The sequence below is a fragment of the Eschscholzia californica genome, unplaced genomic scaffold (assembly GCF_041429995.1).
Source record: "Eschscholzia californica isolate CP2 unplaced genomic scaffold, dmEscCali1.0.p SCAF_4, whole genome shotgun sequence".
NCBI lineage: Eukaryota > Viridiplantae > Streptophyta > Magnoliopsida > Ranunculales > Papaveraceae > Eschscholzia > Eschscholzia californica.
The window spans coordinates 11,897,780-11,924,038 of NW_028238461.1; the positions used below are offsets into that span (position 1 = coordinate 11,897,780).

At 34.9% G+C, this 26,259-nt stretch overlaps 5 protein-coding genes across 5 annotated transcripts; 2 read left to right on the plus strand and 3 right to left on the minus strand.

The window, feature by feature from the left end:
- Positions 1-527: 527 nt before the first annotated feature.
- Positions 528-3,645, minus strand: LOC147542736 (galactinol--sucrose galactosyltransferase-like). Its single transcript, XM_086637910.1, has 4 exons — positions 2,214-3,645; positions 1,877-2,054; positions 1,373-1,740; positions 528-1,179 (listed from the first exon to the last, which is right to left on the minus strand). Exons 1-4 carry the CDS (start codon positions 3,462-3,464, stop codon positions 628-630), a joined length of 2,349 nt encoding a protein of 782 aa, XP_086494036.1. The 5' UTR covers positions 3,465-3,645; the 3' UTR covers positions 528-627.
- Positions 3,646-7,322: 3,677 nt separating this feature from the next.
- Positions 7,323-11,078, plus strand: LOC147542737 (D111/G-patch domain-containing protein). Its single transcript, XM_086634308.1, has 10 exons — positions 7,323-7,937; positions 8,413-8,518; positions 8,613-8,679; positions 8,914-8,971; positions 9,071-9,189; positions 9,273-9,377; positions 9,547-9,837; positions 9,945-10,171; positions 10,357-10,572; positions 10,670-11,078. The coding sequence occupies exons 1-10, from the start codon at positions 7,876-7,878 to the stop codon at positions 10,757-10,759; spliced, it is 1,341 nt and encodes a 446-aa protein (XP_086490434.1). The 5' UTR covers positions 7,323-7,875; the 3' UTR covers positions 10,760-11,078.
- A 1,613-nt stretch (positions 11,079-12,691) lies between these two features.
- On the minus strand, positions 12,692-16,562 carry LOC147542738 (carboxyl-terminal peptidase, putative (DUF239)). The gene is made up of 7 exons (XM_086634307.1): positions 15,887-16,562; positions 15,703-15,789; positions 15,394-15,609; positions 14,397-14,561; positions 14,167-14,220; positions 13,914-14,060; positions 12,692-13,280 (listed from the first exon to the last, which is right to left on the minus strand). The coding sequence occupies exons 1-7, from the start codon at positions 16,208-16,210 to the stop codon at positions 12,903-12,905; spliced, it is 1,371 nt and encodes a 456-aa protein (XP_086490433.1). The 5' UTR covers positions 16,211-16,562; the 3' UTR covers positions 12,692-12,902.
- Positions 16,563-21,221: 4,659 nt separating this feature from the next.
- LOC147542739 ((13S,14R)-1,13-dihydroxy-N-methylcanadine 13-O-acetyltransferase AT1-like) lies at positions 21,222-22,577 on the minus strand. Its single transcript, XM_086635332.1, has one exon. The coding sequence runs from the start codon at positions 22,575-22,577 to the stop codon at positions 21,222-21,224; it is 1,356 nt and encodes a 451-aa protein (XP_086491458.1).
- Positions 22,578-23,609: 1,032 nt separating this feature from the next.
- On the plus strand, positions 23,610-25,796 carry LOC147542740 (Sec14p-like phosphatidylinositol transfer family protein). The gene is made up of 6 exons (XM_086637628.1): positions 23,610-23,800; positions 23,933-24,085; positions 24,509-24,655; positions 24,754-24,906; positions 25,194-25,316; positions 25,436-25,796. The coding sequence occupies exons 1-6, from the start codon at positions 23,663-23,665 to the stop codon at positions 25,511-25,513; spliced, it is 792 nt and encodes a 263-aa protein (XP_086493754.1). The 5' UTR covers positions 23,610-23,662; the 3' UTR covers positions 25,514-25,796.
- Positions 25,797-26,259: the final 463 nt, after the last annotated feature.

Consider the following 26,259-nt stretch of genomic DNA (forward strand, 5'->3'; position numbering starts at 1 on the left):
AGAAAATGAAGATGAAGATAAAGAAGAAGATGAGGGTTGGTGGTGATGAAGAGAGAAGATGGTTGTGGTAAGTGGTAGTGGACTAGTGGTGGCGATGGAAATGAAAGGAGAAAAAAAGAAAAATATGCATTTAGTTCAGATCCTTCAATTTTCTTTTCGTTTTCTTTGACCAATTGAGTCACGAAAATTTCCATAGGCACCCCAAGCATTTTTAGCTTCGAAGGAAAGGCACATGTGAGAGCTTTTCTCTTTGAGTCAAACTCAACTTTTTCGGATTGTTCCTTTTTGTTTGATTCGTTGTCTAAATTGTCAAATATTAATTACTGATTTGAGTTGATTTTCAAATTTATTAAGGTTAAACAAACCAAATGGGGCAATGGAGAAAACAACTTAATTACGCAGGTCAATCTGGTTTGTTCTTTGCAGGTAGTTTCGGTTTAGTATCATCACCTTAGTACCGTGTGTGGGCACAAGTGAGCTGGATCCAACTTCGTCGGACGGACTACAAAGCCCACACTCCATCTATATTTTTCAAAGAAATAACGATTCTCATAATAAACACTGAAATGGAAACCCTCAGATTAAAACAAACACTCCTCCTGAAACAAATTAAGCTCACTTCAAATTCTAAAATAAGTACTCAACTAAACACAACTTTGAACTACTTAGCCAAGGAACTTGAATTGAAACCATCTTTTCATTATAACCAAAACTAACTTCCTTTCCATCGACTCGACATATTTTCGGCTCCTCCGATGCAAAAACTCTCAGTTCTCCCGTTCCTCGAACTTCAACATGAACCATATTCTCATCTTGATCGAACGATAAGGATCGAATAGCCGCACCACTATTAAACATATTCACTAATCCAATTGGAGCAAATTGAATTCTTCTCTTTGATAATATCTTCACAGGAGAAACTATTATAAGTTCGAAATTGAACGGTTGCAATGAAATTTCTATATTTTCAAAAGGTTCTAGGATTGCTAATTTCTTTGATTTCAACATATACGCGGCGCATAATTCTATTCCTTTTTCGGTCTTATCTTTCCATTCAATGTTGTTCGGGTTCACGGTGGTAGTTATTACGTGAGAAAATTCCGAGGCGCATTTGTTTTTTCTTGATTCACGACACCATCCTCCTCCTTGGCAGTTAAATGCGCCCAAAACTCCTGTAAACTGTTAGCAAACGAAAAATGCTCATTAGAGGAAATTTCTGTCATTCTTTTAGTGATGGGACCCTAAAAAAGTCACATTTTCGTAGACATATGTAAGATCTGAAATCACTAAACTACTTTCTATTGAAGGCATTAATGTTATACCACAATTAAGAAACACAAACAAAATAAAAGAAACTAGGGAAATTCTTTACCTTATTTAGGTTCCAAATTTTGAGCATAGTCTTTCCATCATGCAATGGATCTTCAAATAGACAATCTCTAGTTGGAAGTGCATAAGATTCACAACGTAAAATAGACCCATCGGGAAGAACTAGACGTTTTAGGAGTTGGAAATCGTGTTTCCCGACAGAGTCACTCACATATATTGGGCCTCCTGATATTGCCCTAGATGCAGCGTGGAATTCGGCACAAGGGTGAGTTGATTGAAACATATCCCAATCGGGGTGTATGAAATTCCCCATCCATAAACTATTATACGCACAATGCACCATATGACATCCTTGTAACCAAAATGTACCGTTCGGATCACCCGCTGGGTCAGTACACCAGAAATCGTCCCCTTCGAGAAACATAAAAGTGGTTAATGAAACAAATTTGGTCATTTTCGTAAGCCTAGCTGATAATATATGTCATTGTTGATACGGTAAGAAAACAAACAAAAAAAACACCATAATATACTCAAATTATATACTTACCAACACGACCTAAGGATATGGTTTCAGTACCGAGGTACATGAAATCGTTGCAATGTTCCATACTAGCAATGACATTATTCCCTTCGAAATGTTTCCTCACTGAAGTTGTTAGAGCTTTGTAATAAGCTTTCGCCAATTCTACTCTGCCACCATATTCTTCGCACAACATCTCTAATATCTTCATCCAACAAATACATAGAAAAAAATATCATCAGTTCATCCTACGATAAACCCATTTATTACAAACTATACTGGAATATTGCATTTTTATAAATAACCGAGTCAGACGGAAAAAAACCAAATAAAGGAAAAACAGAAAATGATTGCGAAAACTTACATGGATGACATCCACTTTAACACCATCAATCCCAACAGATTGAAGATGAGAATGAAGTTCTTCATACATCTTATCAACCTGATCAGGTGGAACTAACCCAACTCCATTATTAACAATCTTATCAACAGCTAGATCTTCCATAGTCATCTCTAACCCAGGTGACAGTTTAGGTACTATAACCCAAGATTTAGGCATCCCTTGTACAGTTGGTCTTATTCCACCCCAATACCCACATAATGCATGCCATACATAAACATATTCAACACTCTTAAATGTCTCTTTTAGGTCCTTAATAAATGCACCCATCCCCATATTTGAGGACACTCCATGTCCATCACCATCCCCATTTTTACTACTTTTATAATCCCTAAATTTGTGGTTCTCTTGAAATTTGATTAGTCTACATGGCATTTGTTCACCAGCTGAAGTCCTAGTCATCCCTTCATTACCATCCATGGGATCATCATCATCATGACATATAGATTGCCATCCATCATCTATGATGACTAAACCAGGTGGACATCCTCCTTGTACTAAACCCTTGACACCTTCCATTACTCCCTCTGGATGTACTTTAAGATAAAATGCATCCCATGTACACCAACCAAATTTGTCTACTATATTTGGTGGTTTCTTATTTTCTAATAATTTGAAAGTCCCTAAATGATTTTCCACTACTTTCATGGCTTCTTTCACTAAATGAAACGGGTCATCTCCAACATGGATATATATGGATGTACCAAATTCGGATTCTGTAATTCGGGTCGACCCACTTTCCATACAAAGATCAAGATTGTCATCTTGACCCGATTGGAGCGATCCACGAAAAGAACCATCAATAAGAGGAAGAAAAATGGTGTAGGGTCGACCCGAATCCGATTTATCAAGGATCATCATTTGGGTTTCATACTCAACATCTCTACCATTGGATCCGACCCAGTGAGTTGTCCACCAAACTTTGAATCGGAATAAGCTCATGAATCTTATGTTTTTGAGTTTACCTAGAGGGATGACGTGTCTGCTTTTAGAGTCGTCAGATTTGAATCCAAGAAAACAACCGTTTGTAGTTTTTGGGGTAATCGTTATGTTTGGAGGGACTTGAGAGAGGATTGAATGACCATTAACGGCAAAGTTTGATCTTTTTAATGAGATTTGTGTTGGTTTATGGTCAGATAATTTGGTTGTTGGTTCTGGGAACTTTAAGGGTATTGGTGGAGGTTCTATGGTGGCTTTAATCAAGTTAGGAGCCATGAAGAGAGGTCGGAGAGAGAAAATGAGGAAGAGGAAGTGGAAAATGTTGAGATGAGGATAGAGGATACCCAAGAAGAGAGATACATATATAGAAGAGCATAGAGCTAGCTAGAAGGTGATTACATATTAGAGGTGCATTCCTATTTCCTAGTGTAAAGTTTATTTACTAACTTGTAATCATGTTAGTCCGTCTTCTTTATTAGAAACTAGGGTATAGCCTGTGCATGTAGGGCACGAAAATTTTTATATTTATGTTATACAAAATTATCAAATATTTTGACCTTATACATATATTGAAGTAATAAAAATATATTAAAAATAATAACCGAGATTATATTGAGTTGTTTGAAGGGAAAGAAAGAAAAATAGTTTGAGAGTTTATAGGGCGTGGATAGTTATTTTGACAGTTAAATATCTATCTTTTCAAAAACTATTTAAAAAGAAGGGTCATAATTTACAAAAGAAAATTGGACGATCAAGATTTATAAACCAAAGTTATGACATGACACCAAAACTTATGTCATTTGTTATATAGATGTTATGTATACTAAAAAAAAAATTGACTTAGGTGCTGTTTGTTTTTTTGTTTGTGGCTGAATCTGAATTGACTGAATCTGAACTGGCTGAACTGAATTGGCTGAATCTGAATAGCTGAATTAATTTGCAAATTAGATGTTTGTTTTGTAAATCTGAAAAATGAGGTCTGAATTAAAATAATGACAGTTATACCCCTATTTGACAAAAATACCTAATTTATTTCTTATACCTCTTCAATAATAAAGGAATCCCGGTTTACAAAAAAGGCAAACCCTAATACTCTCTTTCTCCTTCTTTACCGACTCTCTCATCGTCTCTCTCTCTCTAATGGGAAGATTTCTCATCAGTCCCTCTTTCTAATGAAGATCTCTCTTAGTCGCTCACTCTCTAATAATGGAAGATCCGACCTCTCTCTTAGTCGCCATCTCTCTCTAAAAGAAGATATCTTTCAGTCGTTCTCGCTCTCTAATGGAGTCGCTCACTCTCTTGAAAATCCGGTCTCTTTCGGTTCCTCTTCAATGGAAGATCTAATTTCGGTTGCTTTCGATTCCAACCCTCCAGATCTGACGAGGGTTTGAACAAGATAACCCTCGTCAGATCCGGCGAGGGTTCACCGATCTTCCTGGTGTGTGGTGCTTCACTGCTACCGATGGTGGTCGTGGTTGTTCTCTGCTATCGTTGGTGGTTGTCTGCTTTTAGTCGTGTGATCTCACTTAACGACCTCCTTTGTTTGTCTACTGGCGGTGGTGGTGGTTGTCTACTAGCGGTGGTGGTGGTGATAAAATATTTGATGAGAAGAAAAATTCTAATTCGTGAGGGCATAAGAGTAATTCAATACATTTCAGATATTGGGACAATATTCCATACTTGTTTTTAAGTCTGAAAAATGTGGACTTCTTTTCAACTTTTTCAGACATGGAACAAAGTCAGCTGACTTTTCAGATTATCTCTAACTAAAAATCAAACATCTGAAATCTGAAAAATGATCCATTTCAGATTTCAGATCTGAATAAATAAAAAAACAAACAGCACCTTAATTTGTAATTTGTTGACTAACTTAGAGAGCACCTCAATCTCATGTACTTCTGGATGCTCTATCCAGTAAGAGGTATTGCCCTCTCTCTCTCTCTCTATTCTCCACCCTCTGACCTTTCTCATTTTTGATAATGCACGATCTAAATCATAGTCAAATTATTCTTTGCAGGAAAGTAAATCGGCATATCATAAACAAAATGAATTCTTTTTATACATGGTGCGACTTGATTCAAACAATTTCTTATTTCGTTTTCTAGAGCTGTCTAAGACAATGTCAAGAAAAATATTATTGAAGGAAAGACTCCAATGACGGTTCAAGAAAAAATATTGAAGTCCCAAATAGTGGGACTCTTTTATGCTATCTAGAAAACTGTGGAAGGTAATGAGGAATCACATCCAACGGTCAAAAACATCCTGATTTGAATTGACTGGCTCTCTCAACTTTTAATTGGTCATTTCACAAAAGAAAACATCCAAACCTGCCCACATTCTGGGCCACTCATGCAATATGCCTGTCTCCAATTTTTGGAGGATATTCTCAAAAGGAGTCTCTCTCTTTTTTCTTTTCATATGGTGACACTTCTAAATTACACGTTTTTTTGTTTAATATAATCAAGACACCATCTGAACTACGATAAAACTAAGTGATTTACACCACCATAAATTTAAGTGAAGTGTCTTGGCGTGTTTTATCGCAACTTATGTGACACTTTTATCAGGACACACTCAGAACTATGATTAAACCTAATGACTAACGCACCACCACAAATTTAATTGAGGTGTCTTCACATCTTTTGTCATATGTTATGCCACACTTCTAAAATAAATGCATTTTTAGTATAATCAAGACGGAATCGAAACTATAATGAACTAAGTGATTTACGGATATAACCAGAGACACTAATAATATGATATTGCCTCAGTAAATATTCAAGAGATATAAATAAAATGTGTTTCTTAATTATCAAATTGTAAGAGGATCTTAGAGGTTTAAACTTCTTTATTCTTAGATTAACTACTTGAAGCAAATCTAACAAACATCTTAGTAAATTAGTAAAGTAGATTTCTCCCTTGACTCTATCCAATTTTTGAATTATGGAATTTTTCTTTGTTGAAAAGTTACTTCATATAGATAGTACTTCTACTTTGATTTTATTGTAACCCCAAATGAAACTTTTTAGGAAGGTCCAACCTACTTTTTTGTTATGCTCCACTCTTTAGTTTAGTGGTTAAACATTTTCTCTTAAGTCCAGGGTTTAAGATCGAGTCTCGGTAGAGCAGTTTATCATCAGGATTTATCTCATGTTATTTAGACAATAAATAAAGTAGAGACAAGAATAAATAGAGCTTCAGACCTCTTAGGATGAACCTAAGGTTCTTTATGTGGTCTTTGAGGCTCAAGACGTCTTTCTGGCAGTTATAGTGTATACCCAAAATAATGATGTGTTGCATATTGTAATCATGATGTATCAATGTCATTCAAATGTTATGATTATTGGAGTACAATCTCAAAAAAAATGAATTACTTATTTAATACACTCACTAAAAGAGTTTTTTTTTTTTCTTAATGGGAGTAAAAACGACAAATAATTTCAAATGTAATTCAAGTTAATTCCGACTTTCAATTTGAGATCCGATCCGACCAAAAAGAAAAATGGCAAACACTACCTAAAATTAGAATATAATTAAATCTGCAGATCCAATTAAGATCAAGTTCAACCTTACTTTAGACATGTTAACAAGTTATTTAGATTTAAGGCCTTAAGGGTCGAACATTTTGTCAATGGTCTGGTCGACTTGAACGAGGCAATGTCAAGACTAAGGTTTCCACCATCTAAAAGGAGGGTGTCTTGACGTACTACTCAAGAGAGATATACCTTCAGACGCTGTTAACATGAACGCAACAATGCTAAGATTCAGAAGGTCACGAGCTTAATGAGATTTTGAGAACCTTGCCCACTACAACTTACAAGTGAAGATCACCCAACCATGTGATATTTCTTTACAATGTGTATTAAACAAATGGTTTGCGCTCATGGTTTCAAATACTAGCCGACATGTCAGCTTGACCATTACAAGTGAAGGTCACCCAACCATGTGACATTTTTTTACAATGTGGATTAAACCACTTCTATTCCTTCAATGTCAGACAAATATCAAAGAATTATGCTGGGGCCGCATGTCAAGTAGTATTTGAAACCTTCCGCGCAAACCATTTGTTTCATAAGTCAGTCAAATTAGATTTTTCTGGATTAAAGGAATTCATGTGCTCTAATAGACTCAGATGTCCAGAGCGGACTTGGAGTTTTGGGATTTTTTCCCAGCCCCAAACACAAAGGTCGGTGTTTTCGGGGTTTGAAGTTTGGATGGAAACAAAAAAAATTAGACTTTTTTATTTCCCCAAACAATCAAATCTTTTTCAGCTTCTTCTTCCTTTCACCTACCGCCGCCATCTCCGACGACTTCAATCTTCTCCGGCGAAGGGGCTCCTCCCCAAGAAGAAAGAGAAACAGAAGAGAGAGGAGAGGGAAAGAGAGATAGAGAGTAAGGGGGAGAGAGAGAGAAGATGGTGATGTCGCCGGCCGGCGACTTTCTCCCGGCGATGTTAAAGTGCGTCTGATTTCATTTTTTTTTGTTTTCCACCGTCTTCCCCGAAAACATTTCTGCTTTCCCCAAAGGGGTGGCCAACATAAAAACGCGAACCTGTTCTCTCTAAATAAAGTCACCTACTCAACAGCAAGGTGTACAAAACACACTCACTTCCCTTTAGGTACGACTCCAAAGAAATTTCCGGTGGCGGGAAAGAAACAAGTGAAGAAAGAACCCTAATTCGTAAAGGATGCAGAAAGACGAGAGTTCATTTGAATGGGATAATGATTCTCAATTGTACTACCATGCTAGGTTAACAATCCCTCAACATCTTACTTCTTTTGTAATCATGTTTTTTGGTTTGGATCATAAATTACGAACTAGGGTTTTGAGAAATTTAAATTCTTCATATACCTAATTGTACTAACTCTCGTAATGGAAATTGATTCAATACTATCATTTCAAGCTACTACTGATATACCCTTATTGTAGAATTGTAAAAAATTTAACTTTTTTTTTTTCTTAAGATTGGTTCTTTATTGGTAAAGAATTGAACTTTCCTGTGTGTTTTTAGGTTTAGGGTTCTTGCATTTTGTTCAATTGAATGGGATTTATGTTAGGATTATGTTATCTTTTATTCTAGAAATCAGGGTTTTCATCGTAATACAAACTTAATGGTTTGTTTCTTCGATTGAGCATAAGCTGATTTTGCCCCTTTTTGTTGTTTCTTGATCTTTTGATGTTATAGTTTTATGTTAGTTATGAATTTCTTTTCTGTGCTTAACAGTAGTGGATTTTATCACGACCCGTGTGCCGGGTGGTATTATAGCAGTAAAGATAGCCTCTATTACAAATTTGAGAATGGGAATTATGTGCTTTTGGAATCTGATCAGGTAAACTATTGAACTCGTTCAGTTCATTTTATCTTTTTTCGCATATTTTCACAGTGACGGTGTTCATTTGTTGTTTTTCTTTACGTTATTTCAGGGTGGGGAGAACGAAGCGCACCAAGAGACACCGATGGTTTCTGATGAACTTATTAAAGATGAGCCAAGTATGTATGGTTACTAATATTTTTACTATTTCGAATATTGTTTAGCCTAATAGTTGATGTAGGATGCTTCAGATTAATATTTCCGTTGGCACCAGAAGGAGCTAATTTTAACAGTTCGACTCTGTTAAGTCCTTAGCTAGTTGGCTTTATGAGAAGTAATGGATAAGCTGTCAAGGTTTTATAATTTAATAAACTTGTTCGTATAATTAACTAGCGGTGTTAATCTGCAAATAGGTGACATGGGTTGCATGAACAGTGATGAATCCCAGAATCCACCTCCACCTTCAGAATGGTAAGCCATAAGCCAATCGGCCCTTTACATTTTTTTGTCGATTTCATCAAATGCTAGGAATTGTGTTATATTCATAAATTTAAAACCTTCTTTTTTCAGGTTAGAGGAAACACTAATTGATCTTTATTTGACGGGTTATGCTCAATCAGAACCCAACCCAATGGGTGAAACGGCAGTAATGTTGGAAACAGATGTTGGGGGATCGACACTTCCTCAAGGTTAGGTACAACATTTATGTGCGTGTTAAGTGTTAACCTAGTGTTGGCGTTGTTTGTATCTTAAGCTTGAATTTCTTGTTCAGGTGCTAAAGCTGATGACGTTGATGAAATCGAGGAAGGTGAAATTGTCCCTGACCCCGAAGACGTGCAAGATGCTGCTGAGTCAAGTGGAAGAGTCTCGGACGAAGGTTTATCTTAGTACATAATTTTAACTTTCTTAATTTAGTATCATTTTTATCAACTAGAGCGCCTATCTTTGTATGGCAAATAGGAAAAAAACTGCAATATGCGTTGAAGTTAACTTGGAATGTTGTCCTTATAACCAACATATGAATTATACCATCCATTTCTGAACAGGCATTTCATGGGAAGAAGAGAACTGGCGAGCTCAATATGGCCAAGTCGTACAAAGTGAGGAGGTGCATGTGCCATCTTTCCATGTGGTAGATTTATGGGATTGGACTATGGTGAGCGAGATTATAAAGAAGAAAAAACATGGTAGGAAGAAGAAATATAAGGTGTCTAGACTAGTTGGCAAATTGGTTCGACCATCCACTAAGCTTCATCCTTCTATGCCTTCCGGTGGTACTACTTTCAGAACTGCTCCAATTTGTAAAGTCTATCTCGCTCTTGTACGTGTTTCATCAGGTTCTCCTCGAAGTGCTAATAAGTATACTCTTAATATGCCATTGTAAGGCTTGCAATATATACAAAAGTGTACTCATTTAGATGATGTGAATTAATCGTATTTGCAGGTCAAGTTTATCAGTTAAAGACACCTAGCCTTAAGTATTTGACTTCTTTGTCAACATTTGACTCGTTCGATCCAACGAAAGATTGGGGATTCCCAAAGTTGTCACTTGAAGAACAAGATATACAGCCTCCAAATATAGATGATAACAATAATATTGAAAGACTAGTCGAAGTTCCTACTTTTGAAGATTCACTGGCATTGACAGAGCAACCTGGAGCATCAGAGAAGGTATTCTTCTTAAATTTTATTTTATTAATATATTCTGCTTAGTTGTTGTCGGATCTCCTAGTTTGGGTAGTGGTCACTCTTTTTTCTGCTATAATTTTTATCGTCTCAACCTCTATCCATGACAAAATATCGAAAACTTGTTTATGATCTTCTCGCTTTCTTCATTATTTTCTCTATCTTTGCAGCATAAAACTCTTTCATACCGGGATAGAGCTGCTGAGAGAAGAGCCTTACATGGCGGTTTTGGAGTGGGTCCTGGTCAAAAGAATCTAGGTTTTGTTGATGAGAGAGAATCACCAGAACCTGTATCTACAGAAGAAGCTGCCGCTGAGGCCTTGAACATGTCATTCGGAGCTGGTAGTTATGCCAGAAAACTTCTTGAAAACATGGGCTGGAAGGAGGTAGATTCCTGCCCTAATATTTCTCCCGTCCTAGTAAAAATTGTTTTATTCAATCTAACTGTGGCCGATTTTTCTAATCTGTTGACTCATGTATCAGGGCGAGGCTCTTGGAAACACCATGAAGGGTCTGAAGGAACCACTACAAGCTGTTGGTAACAAAGGCTATGCAGGACTAGGATGGAATTAAACCCGACAGAATCACAGAAATATCCCGGGTTTAATGGAATCAGATTTTATCAGCTAGGCGAATTTCAACCAAGACCATATCTGCTTGAAAACGAGAGGCTGGGAAACTGCCATTATCATCTGTTGGATCAAAAGGTTATTAGAAGACCCTGGACTTGGATCAAGGTAGACATTTTACTAGTCCTTGTCGATTCCCTATTTATTCATCAATGTGTTATATCTTTTTGTACATGTAGCTACCGATATCATTTTTCTATCAACAATGAGAGTGTGAACATTAAAAAATCTATAGAAATGACCAAAGGAAGATTTCTAAGTTATTAGTGAAGCGCTGCTGCGGCCGTATTTCTGTCTTCATTTGCTATACTTAGCCTACCTGAGACAAAGTCCTCTACATCATTAGCGTTTCTCTATGCCTGTTATGACATGATACCTATGTGCAAGTATAATGATATAAATAAAAGTAGTAAGTTCTTGGGTAATTTGTTTTCACAAATTTCGATCCGAAGTTGTCACATCTGAAACCTACCTCCGATTGTGTCCTTTCGGTACATGGGCTTATAGCCTAGGTTTATCCGCATCTTCTGAAAATACCAAGAGGTTCCGAGTTAGAGTTTTTAGGAGTTGTAAACTTGTAGTTTACTCTGTACGTTTGTTCCATGTTATTTTTAGTGTTTGGCACCTAACCAAATTCTGGTGATCCTACAAAATCATTTAACTTAACATAGTGATTTGGTGAGTGAAAATGGAAGGGTGATTTAAAACCAATCAACTTTTGTAGGTCCCTCAATTATCACTCTCTTGTAAGTGTATCAATGTTAGGTCATTATAGAACATCAAGTATATTGCATCAGTTAGTTCAACAAAAAAAAAAAAGTATATTGCATCAGTTGATTGCAAACCATCATGAAGTCTAATAAGTCCATGTATGAAAGAACCATTTATAAGATATGTTTGTCGTTCACCCGAAAATGAATTTCTAGTAGGGGGTCTTATTAATATTCATCTAAAGCCCAATGTATTTGATTTGTTCACACCGTGAATGCATCTTCTTCTTATAGAATATAAACTAGAAAAGAAAAAACAAATATTATGTTCTTCTCCAAAGATTATCTCCGAAGTATGAAAAGACATTTTAGAAGGAGATCGAATTAGTTCATTTTTATGCAACATAACCTATTTAAGTGTTATAATTGAAATAAGCACGTTACTTCATTTTTTACTCTCATAAAGAACAATGTGAACACTTGGAATGGTGGAAATATAAATGATTAAGGAATTTGGATCCATCTATAGTGATGAATGATTTCCTTTTTTTTTTTCTTCCTCGATTAGGGTTGATGATGGAAAATCAAAAGAGATTGCTATTTCTAGGACTTTGGATGACTTGTCCTCCAATTTAAGGACACACTCTATTGAATCTTTGCTTGTGGTTCAAGTTATAATAATAATAAAAAATGTAAATATTGAAGTTGACTACCTAAGTTAACTCAATAGTGACTAAGATCATGAATCCACCACTAGCAAACTTGCCGTTTAAGTCAAATACTTCCATCTCAATTTTGTTTAATGTGAAACCATTATCTTAACTAATTCAATTATGAGGTCAAACTACTTAAGACTTGTACTATCAAATAAAGAGTGTCATGTTCATGTGTCATGTGTAATAAATTTTAGTGAGAGACACACATTTGTATAAAATTGTAGAAAGATGAATGGGAGGGCCCTAGTGGGTAAAAATAATAGTACCTCAATATTTAGATATAGAAAACGAGTAAGATGGAAGTCAACCACATTTATTTCTTTACATACGAGTCATTACTAACTACAGTAGTTCTGAGAAGATTTGAACTTGTTATATATGTATAGGCAGTGTACCGACCAGTGAGCTACCTCTAAGAAACATGAGACTAAAATTAAGAACACAATCAAGAAGTTGAAGTATTTACTATTTGATTTCTTCAAATTTACATACAAAACCTTAAAGGTGACAATTTTAATCATCTTTAAGACTAAGAAAAAAAGAATTTTGATAATAAGGAAAACAAGACCTAAAATACTCAAATTGTCGAAAAGTAACAAAAAATATAAAAGTACAGATAAAGAGAAGGAAAAATCTCTACTCTTCGAATGATATATTCCAGTCAGGAACATTTCACATTTCTTCCAGGACCACCATAATAGAAATAGTTCCCCCAAACACTATTAATTCCTCCTTGAATATCGTAACAATTTGGATGATCGGCCAATACTTTAAGATTTGGTAAGGGAATTAAACTATTATCCCAATCAACTACTTGTAAGTTTCGAAAATACGCAGATTTTCCAAACCCTTGAGACGAAAAATGACCACTACCCATCTGAGTTGAAGTATGAAAACCAGAAGGTCTAGTATCAACAATTTCTCCTCCAAATTGTACCATACTTGCATGATCTCTTAAATGACTAAACAAAAATGATGGCCAATATCCTACTAGTAATCCTGACCCAAATTCCAACCACCAATTCCCATGATTGGGATCCTGTAAAATAGAAATACACAAGATTATCTTTTCAGTTTCGATAACTCATAAATGTACATTTTGCACGTGCAATATTATAGATAACTCAAACGCGTATATCATAGTATTTTTGCTCAAAGTCTTACTGAATGAACTGATAGTATAATTTCATACTTGGAATTAGAACTATGTATTTAGATTTTCTAAAGAAGAATTGATGAAAATATTTGACCACACAAATGTTATACTTAATTACTATTTTTTATTTGTTGAACTAGTTATACTTAATTACTAGGTTAGAAGTCCATGTCTCATCTACTACTAGTGGGAGATTTTTTCAACAAAAAAAAAAAACTAGTGGGAGATCATTAAAAATGATGGTGGTCAATGGTCAAACCCATTAGATTGGAGCAATATAAGGAGAAAAATAGAGGGGAGAAAAAAGCAGGCACATGGAAGTTCTTTACACGCATGGAGAAAAGAATAGGATTCCTTGAGTGGAAAAGGGTATTTTTGTGATTTTCTTATATTTGAAATCCTTCTAATGTGTCATAATTAAGAATAATTATGTGTGTTAATTTTATTCATAAAACTAAGTATTAAAAAATTTAAAAATTTTAGTTACCATTATTATGAGTGTTAAAGGGTACATACCTTCCAAATCAATAAACTAATGTCGAATTGTCCGCCATTATAAGATGATGTCGGGGAAATTGCAGCTCCAATGGCAATCTTGTTGTTAGTTTGGACAAAGCCCGAACATAGTAGATTGTAGCACCCAGTTGCTTGATAAGCATCCGTCTGTAAATCATGTCAATTAACGTCAAGTTGTATAAACTAATGTAGAATATAATAACGCTTATTGTATTTAATAATCTAAATTGTAAAGAAATATACATGTACTTACTGTCCAATAAGTGAAGAATCTAGGATAATTATCACCGTATAACTCCGGGCTTACCTGGAGAGAAAATTGAATAGCTCAGCACTTAAAATTACGAATATTTCATATTTGAACTACAACATTGCACTAAATGGAACAAAATTGATTTTTTTTTCCGATAATATTTATAAGATTGATTAAAAACTATTTTCTTTAATCATTTGTTTAAAAGTAAAAATTAGCAATTTAAATACCTGCCAACCAGCTTCAATGGTGTTAAGATCATCACCAAATGAACCAGAAATAACCCACATTTGAGACAAGCTAAATTCATATTGATTAGCCACCTTAGGTGCCCATACATTTAAACTTGCTTTTGCTCCATAATATTCTTCTCCCATTACATATCCCACTGCATGCTGTATAAATCATATTAAAAATTAATCAAACAATTAATGAATTAATTAATTAGGGCTCATTTAAGACTAAGAATGAGAAAAGAATCTAGAACAATTAAAAGTGGTAGTTGCAGCTTTAAATATCATTTTAAAAGTGGTACTAGAATAATAGTATATTTATGGTTCTTAAAAAAAAGAGAGAGAGGAAATTAGTGAAGAACCCTACTTGTTTGAGACTATAGTTGGGGAGAAATGATGGAAGTTAGGAATTCATATGGAATGGTGTTTCTATTTTCAAGTAAAAGCATACCCAACTAACAAAATCTTCTAAATTATCAAATTAACCCTTTATTTGTTCTTCATATGGAGTATATTCGGAAAGAAGATTAATTCGTTTCATGAAAAAAACGGAGTAGTATTTTGTTCTCCAAATCCTCAATTTTAAACTAGAAAAACAAGAATTCCAGGGTTGTTAGCGAAATTATTCTTTTGAAAATACAAGAATACTAGAAAATAACTTATTTCAATATAAAATCCAAAATGCAACATTTTTGTTGTTTTATAACAACATACCAGAAAGTCAATCGTCCTAGTACTGTACTCATCACTGTTTAAGGGCTTAACTAAAAACGAAACGTCGCTTAGTGATATTCTAGGCTAAATACGAACATAAGAGATCTCGTTCGAAACTAGTATGCCAGAGTTGTGCTTAGCTAAATGCGCTTATTTAAATACTTGGTCTGAAAACTCAAAACCGATGTTTTAGTGCTGGTATGATTACAAATTAAGCCGATAAAAATAATTAAAAAATTCTTCGTAAATTAGTAAGATTGTTGAAAATTTGATTACTAACCTCATGAGCATTACTTGAAGAATCACGCCTAAGATTTGTTCTAATTTTTCTTCCAAATTTGGAAACAGAGTTAGCTCTTAATATGTCTTCTTCTTTAGTTCTTCTAATTGGAATTGTTCCTTCTGGACATGATTCTCCATTAAATGACCATAACTGAAAACTTTCATCAGATACTCTACCCATTGGATTATGACCTTTGGGTCTCTCTGGTGGATCCTGAAAATCAATAACAATCAAGAAATTAACCCTAATTTTTCAAAATGTAGATCAAATTTTAAAAATAAAATAAAAAACAGAGGTTCTAATTACCAGTGGTTTCTGTCCTTGTAAATTAGGATGATCAAAAGCTGGTTGTTGATGAGATAGAACACAATCTATTAAATCACCATCAGGACTCTATAAAATAAAAAATTGATCAATACCCAGAATAGAAAACACAAAAAAGATTCAAACTCTGAAACAAAATCAAAATTTAAGTTTTTGGAGTATGTACCTGAATTGTTTTGAGAGAGGGTTTATTGAGTTTTCTGAGATGTTCTTGAATTTTCTTGAGTTTTTGTAGTTCTTCAAGTGGTCTAAATGTTTGATTTTGATGATGAAGAAGATCTTCTTGTTCTAATGAAATTGATTCAGAAACTACTACTAGTATGGGATTAATTGAAATAAAAACAAGAAGAAAACTAACAAAAATTGGAATGATTGGTGATGAAATAATAATAATATTAAAAGAGGTTGAAGCCATGAAAGTTTCTTCTTCTTGTTCTTGTTCTTGTTGTATTTGTGGTTGTTGTCTTGTTATGTGATCTTCTTCTTCCATTTTATTATTCCTAGTTTTTGTCTATGTAAACAAAATTTTCTCTCACTAACCATTCAAAGATAAATAATAAACCAATTAACTTCCCCACTCTCCCCCCACCATTTCCAATGATTTAAACACCCCAAAAGTAACAAATCCCACTCTCTCTCTCTTCTTTACTTTCTCTTTCTTACTCTGGGTTACAAATAATTTGGTCTTGGGGTTCTGACAAACAAAACGTTCAGGCACGAGTTTGATTTTAAAAACAGAGAAATGGGTTGGATTTTTAAGAGTTTTTTCCAAAAGGGTAAGATGAAATTGTAAAAGAAATAATGAATTTTAGTTGTTATAGGATTTTGCGGATCAGTCTCTAAACAACTTTTGATTTTGTCCAATTCTATACTTTTAAAGGCGAAGAGTGCATTAGAAGAATATCGTGCTTAAAACATTTTATGTCTTATTGATGTGTGGTATGGTATACAACACACCATCTTGAGACCGTGTTACAACTTACACTATCATGCTGATAATGATTTTTAAGATTGTTTAGATCAATTTTCTGAGTTGTTAGTGATATTATCTATTTTGGCAGTACCACACCACTTTGAATCGATCAGACATGTGGGGTGTATTAGGGCGGACAAACATGCGGACACCTACAGTGGGGTCGGATATGTGCGGGATGCTGACAAAGACGTCATACCCGTTCCCAACCTGCTAGTTTCATTGGGTCAAACGAGTCCGACTTGTAGCCGGGCAACAAGTTCCATCAATCTCATAGCGTTACGGGTACTCCGCAGACAACGGTGTCAAACCACTTTTTTTCATTGCCACCCCTAACTGGAATATACAGAAACATTTAACCTTAGAAGGAATTGCACACTTCATCTTCCATTAATGTAGCATTGTCTTACAACATTTTGTCAAATTTGCCAAGGGCAATACAGAGAGAGGCTTGTTTCCAGTCTCCAATACAAAGACTGAACAAGCTTTAGCTTTTGTTTGTCAATTTTTTTTATAGAGCAAAATGTTTCTGAGATTTCCTGTTATTCCTTGCTCTCTCTTTCTCTCTCATCAAAAGCAGAATTTTTTTTAGTTTGATTCTAATGAGTTTATCTCTCTAAATAGAGTGATGTTATTGTTGTTCTTCTCTTTCTCACTTCCCTAGATGTTCCTTCCTGTCAGGCTAATGTTTTATAATTTGCTTTTTATGTTTTATGTTTCTCTTCCAAATTTTCCCTTCTATCTATACTTTTAACTTCTACTTCACCTATAATGAGCTAAAGTTGTTAGATAACAATGGCTTTGATTCTATTCAAGAAATTGTTAAAAAACCTTGATTATAATAGTTTATGTTATGTGGTAATTTTATAAATCAGAAAACTACCGGTTCTTTAATATTTATACAACATCATTACTGGTCCAGACATATAATGGTCTGATCAATATCTCGACAAGACAAAGTTTACACATGATGTCATCAATTTATCTTGTTCAAGTTATTTTTTGTCAGGCCAAATAACGTTTTTCATGTATAATAGTATGAGACTCTATGAGTTATTATGTATCGTATAAGATTCGTATTGCTAGACAATCGAAGATGGTTGACAAATGATGTACTTTGCTGCTTAGTCTGACTATTTTTTAACTGAAAGAAGTTATTTTTAGTCGGCTAACAACAAATTTCAATTGCCACAAGACCTACTATTTTGAGATATAAATTTTCTCAAAAATATTAACCCATAAGTGATAAAACTCATAGAGATTACATGGCTTTGGAAAATTAGGGTTACAATAATATATACTATTGTAAAACATAAAGTAAATAATGTTTACTATAAATCTATAATATTGGTAGTACTGGTAAGTCTAAGACAATAAAAACAGAAAACAAGAAAGAGAAAGAAGAGTTTTGAACCTTTGGTAGGTGTGTGGGGTAACAAAGCCTGTCATGCTATGCTTGCCTTTTGAAGGGGAGAGAACATATAAAGTTTTTAAAAGGAAAAAAAGTTAGGGTTTGATACTTACTTGACAAGATCATTAATTTAAAAAGAATTAGAAAACAATAAATAAAAAGACCATGATGATCATGATAGATAGATAAGATCAGAGGCCCCGGGCGCATTCACATGCATGTATGGCGTTTTGTCCGTTATACACATTTATACTTCTCAACCCAATTGTTTAGAAGAAAATGAGATTAGAAACGAGTTAGTTTTAGAAAGTAAGAAAAAAAGTAGAGAATTGATCTGAACGATATAAACTAGCCAAGTGATACATACCAGAGGTAGTCTCTTGATATATGTTCTCGATAAAAAAGACTTGTAAAAAAAATATTTTAGAGTAGAATTAGGGAGGTGGGGGAATCTACCAGTGTAATTAACCAAAATAATTACTATGTTAATGATACAGTGTCATTCAAAAAAGCCAAGGTTGAGCTTTTTATGATATTCTTCTACAAATTAAACCCTTAAAAAGTGGAAGCACCAAGATGAAGGGAGAATGTTTTTTGAGAAATCAGACCCAAACTCTATCAAGATTTTGATGACATTTGATGTGATTCATTTAGATTATAACTAAACAAAACATGGTCAGCTTTCTACAGTGATATATTGGATTCAAACCCTAAATAAAGGTTTCCTTTAGTACTTTCACTTCAGAAAATAACTTTTTCTTTTTTCATTTTTTATTTCTTGGGTTTGTGAGCATATAATGGGTCACATACTTTTGCTCTAGCTACACATATAGACCCACTAATTAAGTCCATAAACTAGAGATGAACCAAAGAGCCAAAGAGGTATCTTAACTTCCTCTTTTCTCACATATACAAGACTAAAAATCAAGCCTACCACATTCCTGAACGGAATCAACCGTCTTCATTTTAAGACTAAAAATCAAGCCTACCACGTTCCTAAACGGAATCAACCGTCTTCATTTTAGGTCAATCCTGTCTCTCTCTTGCTTGATGGATTTTCTCATTTTCTTGATGAATGGTTGCGTCCCAATTTGGTTTCAAGTATAGCTGTATTGCTTTAGGTTTTTTTTTCTGTAATTTTTCATCTATGAAATACAATATGAAAGGTTAAAAATATGTACACATAACCTATACCAAAATAGGAATCAGCCGTCATGATTTAGAGAGAGAGAGAAAAATTTGCTCAAAAAGAACTCTTCCTTTTAGGTCTAAGGGAGACGTTAACTTTAAGCATTTTATCACTGTTGAAAGAAATAACAGATTTATAGACGTTTGTCATAGTCCACTCTAATGCCCCATAGTTTTTTTTTTTTTTCTGAGAAATCGACTATGATTTACATTAGTCGTTACCAGACATTGATACACTGAGACGATGTGATAAGCACGATAACTACCGAAATACTACTAGAGGCCTAAAACCCCGACAAATTAAATGGCTTATAGCCTGACGAATTAAATGGCCTAAAGCCTACATAAACTATTTCATCTATATCCAAGTTCAATATTCCTAGATATGCACTTCAATGGGATCGAACCTGAGACCTCTGCATTACAAAGTATATCCACTGACCAACTAAACTACTATTGGTCGGCTAATCTCCTATAGTTAGAGATCCCTTCAACATACCAAAGGAGAGGTCTATTAATTTTGATTACAAAAGTTCAATGTAGGAAACTAGTATTTCAATATGAATTCAGATAGTTTAGGTTAAGAAAAATTTACTTAAGATCTGTATAAGAGGGTGGATGACATCATTTGCATTTGTAGGCCAGGAATATGCCTAGTTATCCAGTAAGGAGTATCTAGAGTGCTCAATCTCTCTCACATTCTCAAGAATGAGTTATGATGAGGGAGCTCTTAAAAAAGAAGAATGACTGCAAAAAGGGGTTGCAATGAGAGATGGTAAGCAATGATTGTGTTTAAGAGCTAGCCAGTATGAAATCATTAGAAGCCAACCAAAATAAGATTCCTTTTAGCTAATTAAAATTAAATGACTACATTAATATTGGGATATATGAATATAAGATGGTGCCCCTATAAAACTTAGAAAATGAAGACTTTTAAACATATGTGATCTTGAATTCATGATCTCTCTTTAGATACTATGATTATAGTCTTTACTCATGCATAAAGTTTTATATTTACAAATTAAGAATATAATTAGAAAATATTAATGTTAATATTTTTTGTGCTAATTTGTGCTTGGCATGCTTAAGACATCATCATCACAATCTTAATAATGATTATCATATTCACATGTACGATAATGATGACGATATATTCGTTCATCATATTTATATTCTTCGAAGATCGGGTAAGGGTTGGATTAAATTAGTAAGAACTGGGCCGGCCCAACTAGTAAGCCCAGTAGGCAATTGTATGGGCTCACTTTTTAACCGGAGAAATTCTACGAGAAATGTTTTTTTTGGAAGATGACTACGATCTACATAAGTCGTGATATTTGGCATTTGATATATCATAGATGTGATAAGCTCGATAACCGCCCACTCAAACACGAACAAGACCGGGCCTATAATCCAACAAGACAATGGTCTGAAGCCCAACAACATTATTCTATGAGAAATGTTATATGCATTAACTATTTTTGTTATCTACACTCACATCTTAGTTCAACAAAAAAAAAAAAATACACTCACATCTCCTTTGACTCGAACAAGAAATGCCTTTCATGTGAGTGTATATAAGAAAAATGGTGAGTGCATTTAAATTTCCCGAATTCTAAAGCACTCCCCTAAATTGTAATTATAGCTGTCGTCTATAGGCATTCCCTTATATGGACGTTGTGTCTAAAGACACTCATAACTTTATAGGCCACCCCAATTTTCCTCCCCAAATCTTCCCATCCTATTTTTTTCATCTCAAACACACCACCCACCTCAAGAAGGAAAAGAAGAGGAGAAACAAATGAAGAAAATGGATGGCAAGGAAACAAGATAGAACAAGAAAACAAAATAATGAAAATTTTGCTCTTACTAATTATTTCAAGTAATTTAGCCAAGAACACGACGATATGATGATGTCGAAATTCAAACTTATCAACCATCAATTACACATGAATATTCATGAAGCTCTGAGAGACTCTCAAAGATAGCCATATCTTCTTCTTCCAAGCAAACCAACACTTCTATTCCTTCTCCACATCTAGTATCCATCAAAAGAAAGCTATTCTTGAATTGGTTAATAGTACCACTACCAACCCACATTGGCTTTCCCCACCCAAAATTAGTCTCATATAATGGAAACTTACACCAACTACTCACCCAATAAACCCCCCTTTCACTTTCTTCATTTACACCCTTTTCCTCTTTCACCCCACTAGACTCCTCACCCATCCTCAAGAATCCACCAAAATCTTTGAGTTTTGCTATGTAATCTTCGTCGATTTTGCTTATAGCTAACCTTAATTGCTTGACCAATTCATCCAACTCCGGGACTACCTTTTCCTCTGTCTCTACCCATTCCGCACTTGCCAGTGTTACTAAGTTTCCGAACGAAACTTTAGTCAAAGGCGGGTTCATTCTTGCCCGGAGATTCACTATATGATTCAAAATAGACGATATCGATTTTGATTTTACTTTGGTAACCTCCATAGCTAACTTCCATATTAAAGCAGATACTGCTTCTACCCTTGTTGGGTATTTCATAGTAGTTGAAGTTGCTGCAATTCTTGCTCTTAGGATAGTTAATTTGGACCCATCAAATACAAACCTCTTTTTGACTACATTGTCTCCCATCTTAATCGTTTCTCCGCCGGCCTCCGCTGTGTTGAGAGACGATGATAGTAATTCGGTAGGTGGAAAGAGAGAAGCAGAGTCAAAAGTGGGGCAGAGAATATCGATATCCTCGAAACGAGAGCTATTAGCTAATGCCCAAGTATTGATGAATGAAGTAATGGTTGAAGCATCACCTATCTTGTGTGACATGAGTATAGCAATGGCTATTCCACCACAATCAAAGGTATTGACTTGAATTCTTAACAACGGTTCCTCAATAAGATTGTTCTTGTTAGAATCTCTGTCATGACAAGGTAAGAGATGAGTATGAACATCATTTGGGTTCATGAAATCAGTCATTTTACCATCGACTTTTGCTTCGAAATAGTCAACGCCTTCGTCGTTACAGTCAACCAAGATGTTATCTTTGATTCTACCAGCAAGTGGGTAGAAGTGGGTAAGAGTCTTTGATAGTGATTTCTTAAGGAGATCTGTCTTTTGAGTATTAACTTGATCAATGTCATCTGAAAGAGAGTAAAAAAGAATTGTTTGGATGTAAATTGGTGGATAGAATTGATCCAAGAGAGAAAGCTTGAAATTTTTAAGGTGAGCGGGAGTTGGGGATGAGGGTTTTACTATCTCCTTTGATATGACTTCAACAACCAACTTGTTTGACATTATCTTTGAGTGAGAGAGAGAGTGTCTGTGATTTTGCAAATAGCATTGTGTTGTTTGTCTCCAATCCTAATGTATAAAAGTTCATTATTTGGAAATATCTTTGATTCTCATTCTTAGATTGATTGTGTTTGGGATTTTTCTGATTGTGTGATATCTAATTTTTACATAAAAATTAACATAGATTTCCTTGCCTAAGTTGTAAGAGTATTTAATGTCTCCGAAAGATATGATGGTTCTAGACCATATAATCTTTACCACATGAATGGATTGAGACACCATATGATCAGAGCTTTATAACAACAAAGTAAATATATAGTCATAGTAAGGAAATTTTTATATAACTCTTGCAATAAAAATCGATTGATACGTCAATACACTTGGTAAATTTTTCGATCGGACGTTCATATTCCCATGTCAAAAAGTAAGTTCCTCCATTTCCAATGAGTTGCTCAGAGTTCTCATCATAGAATAATATTCTGTTTTTACGCCCTGGATTGTCCGAGGTTGTGATTTTCCAAAGATCTCCATGAAAAAAAAAACATTCAAAAAAATGTGTTGATAGAGAAACATCACAAAGAATACTACAATTACTTTAAATTTGAGTTACAATAGTGAGAAATGTTGTTTCGCCCGCTAGGCCGGCCGACATCAGCCCGAAAACTGACGCGGTCGGCTACGTGGCCTAAAACACGTTTATGCAAAGAGAGATAATGCATTTTCCATTTCAACAAAAAAAAAAAAAAGAGATAATGCATTTTCCATTTATTAAAGTTGAGTCTCTCCTTTTTAAGCAATTTGGCCGGCCTTCATTATTGACACTTTTCGTGGACATAGAAGTGAGCAGTTTGAGGTCCCACGGACCAGCCAGTCCGAAGGCACTCAGACTGCCCTCAGTCCATGTTGTTTAAATCCAGCAGGGATTAGGCCACTCGGACTTGGTAGTCCGTGGGACGCGAAGAGAGAAAGCGAGTCTGAGTAAAACAAAAGAGGGGCGCCTATAGACACTCCCAAGAGTCATTTAATATTGTGGGACCTCTAGTCCTCACTCAGCTATTGTTGCTGCCCAAAAAAAAATTACAGCAAAAATGGCTTTCAGTCAAATTCATCCTCTTCCCCATTCTTTCTCCTTTCCCTCTTTCAACACCAACACTACTAAACCCACCATTCATTTTTGCAGATTCTCATCTCAGAATCAACACCCACACAATCTCGAATCTCATAAGGTAATTTGTGAACTTCCCAAAAATTTCAATCTAGGGTTAGTAATTGTTATGTTGTTGTATGGTTTCAAGATTTATGTACTCCAATTATAGGTATTATGAATCTATTATAATGTTTGAGGGGAAAAATTGCAGCTTGTGATTGAAGTGAAAGAGACACTTGAGAAGAATCATCACAGTCTTCCTGTAGGCAAAAATGGAAGAGATGATGAAGATATGATTCTCTGGTTTCTTAAGGATAGGAAGTTTGATACTGATGAAGCTATAACTAAACTGAGTAAAGCTATTGTATCCATTACCCATTACCACATTATACTTTCTTTCTTTAGATATGAAGATTTCTAAATGATTAATTGAACTTTTTAATGAATTATCGGATTAAATTTCGAAGTTAAGCACATTAGTGAGCCTTAGTAATTACCGATATTGTCCCTACATTAGAGTCGTAGAAACCAAGGTCCAAGCGCAACGGGCTCGGGGTTTTGTTTTTGATGAAGGCTCTACGAGGCCGCCCAAAAGGCCTGAACAGTTACTAAGCTTGAGCTCGCGTCTATAGCCTAGGGTTTGGATGCTTTTCCGAGCAATGTGGGATTATTACATCTCCTCACCCTTAGATATGAGCCGTCCTTGGCTCTGATACCACCTGTAACGCCCCGTGCCCAACAAATTGATGATTTCAAATTTGTAGCTTTAATCCTTAAACCCGAAAAGAAATGGCGTGAAGAATTTGGTGTTTCAGAATTGACAGAGGAGTCTGTTGAAAGAATAGCAAAAACAGGGAAAGCATACGTTCATGACTTTCTTGATGTCAACGGCAGACCAGTACTTGTAGTAGTAGCATCTAAGCATTTCCCCGTGGTAAACTCTTTACGAGTTCATATTCCATTCAGAAAATTTTATTTGTAAATGTGATAGAAAACTCTTTGGATGACTTCATTGATCCATTTTGGTTGTAGAAAGAAGATCAGATTGAGAATGAGAAGCTTTGTGTTTTTCTTATTGAGAAGGCATTGAGTGAACTCCCAAATGGAAAAGAAGACATACTTGGGATATTCGATTTTCGGGGATTTGCAACTGAGAATTCAGATTTCGAGTTTTTGAAATTTCTGGTAATCTCTATAAATGCAATGCTTATCTTCAGTCTTCACTAACTATGATCTTTATCATTGTCTATTTTCTTCTCAAACTGAAATTCATTGATTTCATCCCTGTAATTTGTTTATCGAGATTTAATGGGTCAAACCATACTTCGTCGATGTGGATTCAGTTAGAAAATTGCAACTGTAAATGGCCCAACCAAATTGATCACCATGGACTATGCACTTTATATCTTTGGTGAATAGGCGATCAAATGCATTTCCAATTATTGAAGTATTTCTTGTTCTACCTTTTGCAGTTTGATGTATTTTACTATTACTACCCGAAGCGATTGGGGCAGGTTCTCTTTGTAGACACGCCGTTCTTGTTTTATCCACTTTGGCAGCTCATCAAGCCCTTATTAAAATCTTATGCTTCTCTTGTAAGTTTTAAGATGCTTCCTCTCTTAGTTCTACTATTTCATGAGCTTTCTTTCGAGCGAGAAAAGTTGAAATGCTCTTAGAACTATTGAGTTATAATAATGTTTTCTCTGTAATGAAGGTGAGATTTTGCTCAGCTGATGCCGTACGAAAGGAATACTTCACTGATACAACAGCTCCGATCGACTTCAGAAAGTGATGATCATTGTAACGTGTTGTTGTTTGTTTTTCTCGTTGTATGAATCTGAATTATCTGACTCAAATGGATCCAAAAACAACACAAATCGGCCGTTCAGATGAGTCAGACAAAACAAACATTTTGAAATTTGATTTGAGGTACTAGGTACCTTTATAGTAATCGAAAATTGTAGTACTTTTTTTTGTGAAGTATTCAAACTGGCAATTCAGTCATATATAAACAGTAAATTGTTCATGTAACTTTTATTAACATTACCATTATAATATGGAAAAATTTATTGAAATATTGTGATCGTTATATTTATCGTTTCAATTTAATTGCAGTGTGTTTGTCTTAGTTAAAAGGATAACGCCCATTGTCTTTTGTAAGTTATATGTTCAATATTGTTTAGTTTGGGGCTTCTTGTGCAAACGTATGTAAATATATGCAAACTTTTAGAATTCTATGCCAATTCATGCAACCTAAGTACAAAATATATGTGATTTTGTGCAAAATTTATTTCTGAATATTGGGATAATCTTACATTGGTAGTAGAAAGGGCGAAAGTGGGCTTACTGAGTGTGAGGCAAAACTTCACATTCTCAGTTAGTTTTTCGGGTGAGAGACACAAAATCACCCCCACAATAATATTAAAGCCGAGGACTTTACAAGTATTAGTCAGCCAAGGACATTACAGAAGGTGAGTTATAAGTGTGTCTTACCCGTTGAGCTAGTTTCAGGATAGGAGAGCCCTAGGACGATCCAAC

Excerpts from the sequence above, each read along its gene's own strand:
- LOC147542739 (XM_086635332.1), bottom strand. The coding sequence starts at position 22,577 with ATGTCAAACAAGTTGGTTGTTGAAGTCATATCAAAGGAGATAGTAAAA.
- LOC147542736 (XM_086637910.1), bottom strand. The coding sequence starts at position 3,464 with ATGGCTCCTAACTTGATTAAAGCCACCATAGAACCTCCACCAATACCC. Across the intron at positions 1,741-1,876 it reads CATATCCTTAGGTCGTGTTG|GGGACGATTTCTGGTGTACT; the intron begins GTAAGTATATAA and ends TGTTTCTCGAAG. Across the intron at positions 1,180-1,372 it reads AAATTTGGAACCTAAATAAG|TTTACAGGAGTTTTGGGCGC; the intron begins GTAAAGAATTTC and ends GTTTGCTAACAG.
- LOC147542740 (XM_086637628.1), top strand. The coding sequence starts at position 23,663 with ATGGCTTTCAGTCAAATTCATCCTCTTCCCCATTCTTTCTCCTTTCCC. Across the intron at positions 24,656-24,753 it reads CATCTAAGCATTTCCCCGTG|AAAGAAGATCAGATTGAGAA; the intron begins GTAAACTCTTTA and ends TTTTGGTTGTAG. Across the intron at positions 24,907-25,193 it reads TCGAGTTTTTGAAATTTCTG|TTTGATGTATTTTACTATTA; the intron begins GTAATCTCTATA and ends TACCTTTTGCAG.
- LOC147542737 (XM_086634308.1), top strand. The coding sequence starts at position 7,876 with ATGCAGAAAGACGAGAGTTCATTTGAATGGGATAATGATTCTCAATTG. Across the intron at positions 7,938-8,412 it reads CAATTGTACTACCATGCTAG|TAGTGGATTTTATCACGACC; the intron begins GTTAACAATCCC and ends TGTGCTTAACAG. Across the intron at positions 9,190-9,272 it reads GGGATCGACACTTCCTCAAG|GTGCTAAAGCTGATGACGTT; the intron begins GTTAGGTACAAC and ends TTTCTTGTTCAG.
- LOC147542738 (XM_086634307.1), bottom strand. The coding sequence starts at position 16,210 with ATGGAAGAAGAAGATCACATAACAAGACAACAACCACAAATACAACAA. Across the intron at positions 15,790-15,886 it reads CCTCTCTCAAAACAATTCAG|AGTCCTGATGGTGATTTAAT; the intron begins GTACATACTCCA and ends TTTATTTTATAG. Across the intron at positions 15,610-15,702 it reads TACAAGGACAGAAACCACTG|GATCCACCAGAGAGACCCAA; the intron begins GTAATTAGAACC and ends ATTGATTTTCAG.